The sequence below is a fragment of the Lycorma delicatula genome, chromosome 1 (assembly GCF_047948215.1).
Source record: "Lycorma delicatula isolate Av1 chromosome 1, ASM4794821v1, whole genome shotgun sequence".
NCBI classification, from domain to species: Eukaryota; Metazoa; Arthropoda; class Insecta; order Hemiptera; family Fulgoridae; genus Lycorma; species Lycorma delicatula.
The window spans coordinates 171,295,109-171,297,621 of record NC_134455.1 but is presented as its reverse complement, the minus strand read 5'-3'; the positions used below and the strand labels follow the sequence as shown (position 1 = coordinate 171,297,621).

General features: G+C 35.6%; 1 protein-coding gene across 1 annotated transcript; it reads right to left on the bottom strand.

Moving 5' to 3' along the window:
* Positions 1 to 208: 208 nt before the first annotated feature.
* LOC142317707 (uncharacterized) lies at positions 209 to 1,294 on the bottom strand. The gene has a single exon (XM_075354254.1). The coding sequence runs from the start codon at positions 1,292 to 1,294 to the stop codon at positions 209 to 211; it is 1,086 nt and encodes a 361-aa protein (XP_075210369.1).
* Between the last annotated feature and the right edge of the window lie 1,219 nt (positions 1,295 to 2,513).

The window sequence follows — 2,513 nt, the reverse complement described above, 5'->3', positions numbered from 1 at the left end:
AGCTGTAACAATCTGGACCGTTTTGATGAAACTTATTATTAAAAAGTTATTACAATGTCTAACGTCATTGTTTGGTCTTGTGACTTATTTATAGTCATAGCAAATGCCAAGCGGATTGGAAATTGCAAACGTTTGAATGGTATAGGTGAATCTGAAGGAATCATTGGAATCCGTGGTAGAAGTACAACTTCACCTTGGAATTTTCCGCTCAAAAAGTGGATTCAAGAAAGTTGCCCATGATTTTTTTTATAACTAATCGCGTGCCATTACACAACTTCGGGATATTTAAATTTCGAAGCAAAATTATAGGTGAGCCAATCTTCAATCGCAAATTATGTGGTGGCATTCCAGGTAAATCTAGCGAATTTAAAAACTCTACAGGATAGTTGACGACTTCGTTAGGATCAACAACAGTGTCAATCGATTTGAATGTAATTTCATTAGCAGGTAATGACTGTTGTATTTTAAAATTGATGGCGTCAACATCTAAATTTTTTACGGCTAAAATAGCTCGCTCTCGTAGCCATCCATGATTAGTATAATTATGTCTCAAATCTGGAAAGATACTTTTTATTAACTCATCTTTGGTAGCTACCATGTTGCAAAAATTCTCTGGAAGTCGAATATATTGTGTATCTTCATACAATTGAATTTTACCATTGCCAATGTCTACTAACAATTGTTCAGAGAATCCTGACGCTAATGGATCATTTTGAAGTTGAACGCGCATATTAATAGTAAGACATAATTTACTGACACTTCGCCATAGATAAGATTCTTTCAAACATGCGTTTGAAAGAATTTCAAAGACATATGCGGACGTTTTGTCCGCATATGTCGCACGTGGAATGACTGGTAATGTTTGTCTGAAATCACCGGACAGCAGCAGTAGAGCACCACCGAAAAGCCTAGTATTATTTTTGATATATTTCAGGGACCTGTCGAGAGCTTCAAGCAAATGCTTGTGGGCCATTGTACATTCATCCCAGATAATAATTTTGCATTTTCTCAAAACTTTAGCCGTACCTGAATGCTTCTTTATGTTACACATTGCTTCGGGATTTGTATGAACATTCAAAGGTAATTTAAGTGCTGAATCCGCAGTCCGTCCACCATCAAGTAACGTTGCTGCAATGCCCGATGAAGCAATAGCCAATGAAATATGATTTTGTGATCGAATGCGTGCAAGTATCAGTGAGATGAGGAATGTTTTACCAGTGCCACCTGGTGCGTCCAAAAAAAAAGAATCCACCTTGATGTGCTGCAATTGATACGTTAATTTGAGCATATACATTTCGTTGCTCAGCAGTAAGCAATTGTTCATTATTAGTAACAAAAGTAGCCAAAGAAGTCTTATCGAATTGGTGTTCACGTTGAACATCGCTGTTGATGATATCTACTGCTGGGCGGTTCGGCGCTGGCATGCCGAAATGGATGAGCGGCATGTTCGAAATAAGAATACAAATATCCTCAATCATTATTAATGACTCGTTATATAATTCTGCGGAGAATTCAATATTAAGATTTTGATTAGTAATTCTTATCCGAGCAAAATATCCTCACTCATTGAGTCTTTATATTTGTTGCTCCAAATGATGTCATTTGGAAGCAAGAATTGAATTTACGAATTTTCCGCAAAAACAATTTTGATTGAGATGTGGTTCCGGCTAATAGTGTTTTCAAAGGTTCCGGTGGTGAATTTAGCGGTGGCAGGGAAATTTTTCCAGATGCGCAACATAAACCAGCTGATTCACTTTGTACTTGAAAGCATGACAATGTTGACACTCTTTGTCCATACTACCGATCGTCATTAATGAATGTGACGAATAGTCAGTCTATTTCAAGATCATATTCAAACGCGAGACGATTAAGTGATGCTCGTGCCAATGCTCGATTATCTTGCACTCGCCGTTGGTTACATTCTCTACGTGCCTTGGTCGCTCGTTGACGTGCCTCTCGTTGTCTTAATGTATTAGCACATTAAGACGTTGAGTGCGTTGCCCTGAATTTTCATTTGCAAGTGTACATGCAACTTGATCTCTTAAATTTACATTATCCGTCGAGTGTTCTTCTACTGTTTTATTTAATCGACGATCATGGACCAATTGCGCGTTCTGAGTACGTCGACCAATATTTCTTGCTCTTCCACGAAGACGTGGCATTTTTCTGTAAAAATAAAATGCTGTAAAATAATACACAACGAATGTGAGTAACTTATTAAAGATTAAATTTTAATTAATTAACTGAAAAGATTTATTGTACCAAATTTTAGATAAAAAACGTGTAATTTTATATTTTTTTGCTTTTTTTATTTAATATTTTCAAAAAGGAATAATTTTTAATAAAAACAATTGAAAAAATTCGTTATGAAATCAATTAGCTACACAAATAAATTTTTAGGTTAGGGTGGTTGTTAATCAACGCACGTGTAAATTTGATAAAAAATTATATGAAATAAACTCACTTTGATTCCGCACTAAATTCGCAAAATGTATAGTTTTTTATGCACACTT

Excerpts from the sequence above, each read along its gene's own strand:
- LOC142317707 (XM_075354254.1), bottom strand. The coding sequence starts at position 1,294 with ATGTATATGCTCAAATTAACGTATCAATTGCAGCACATCAAGGTGGAT.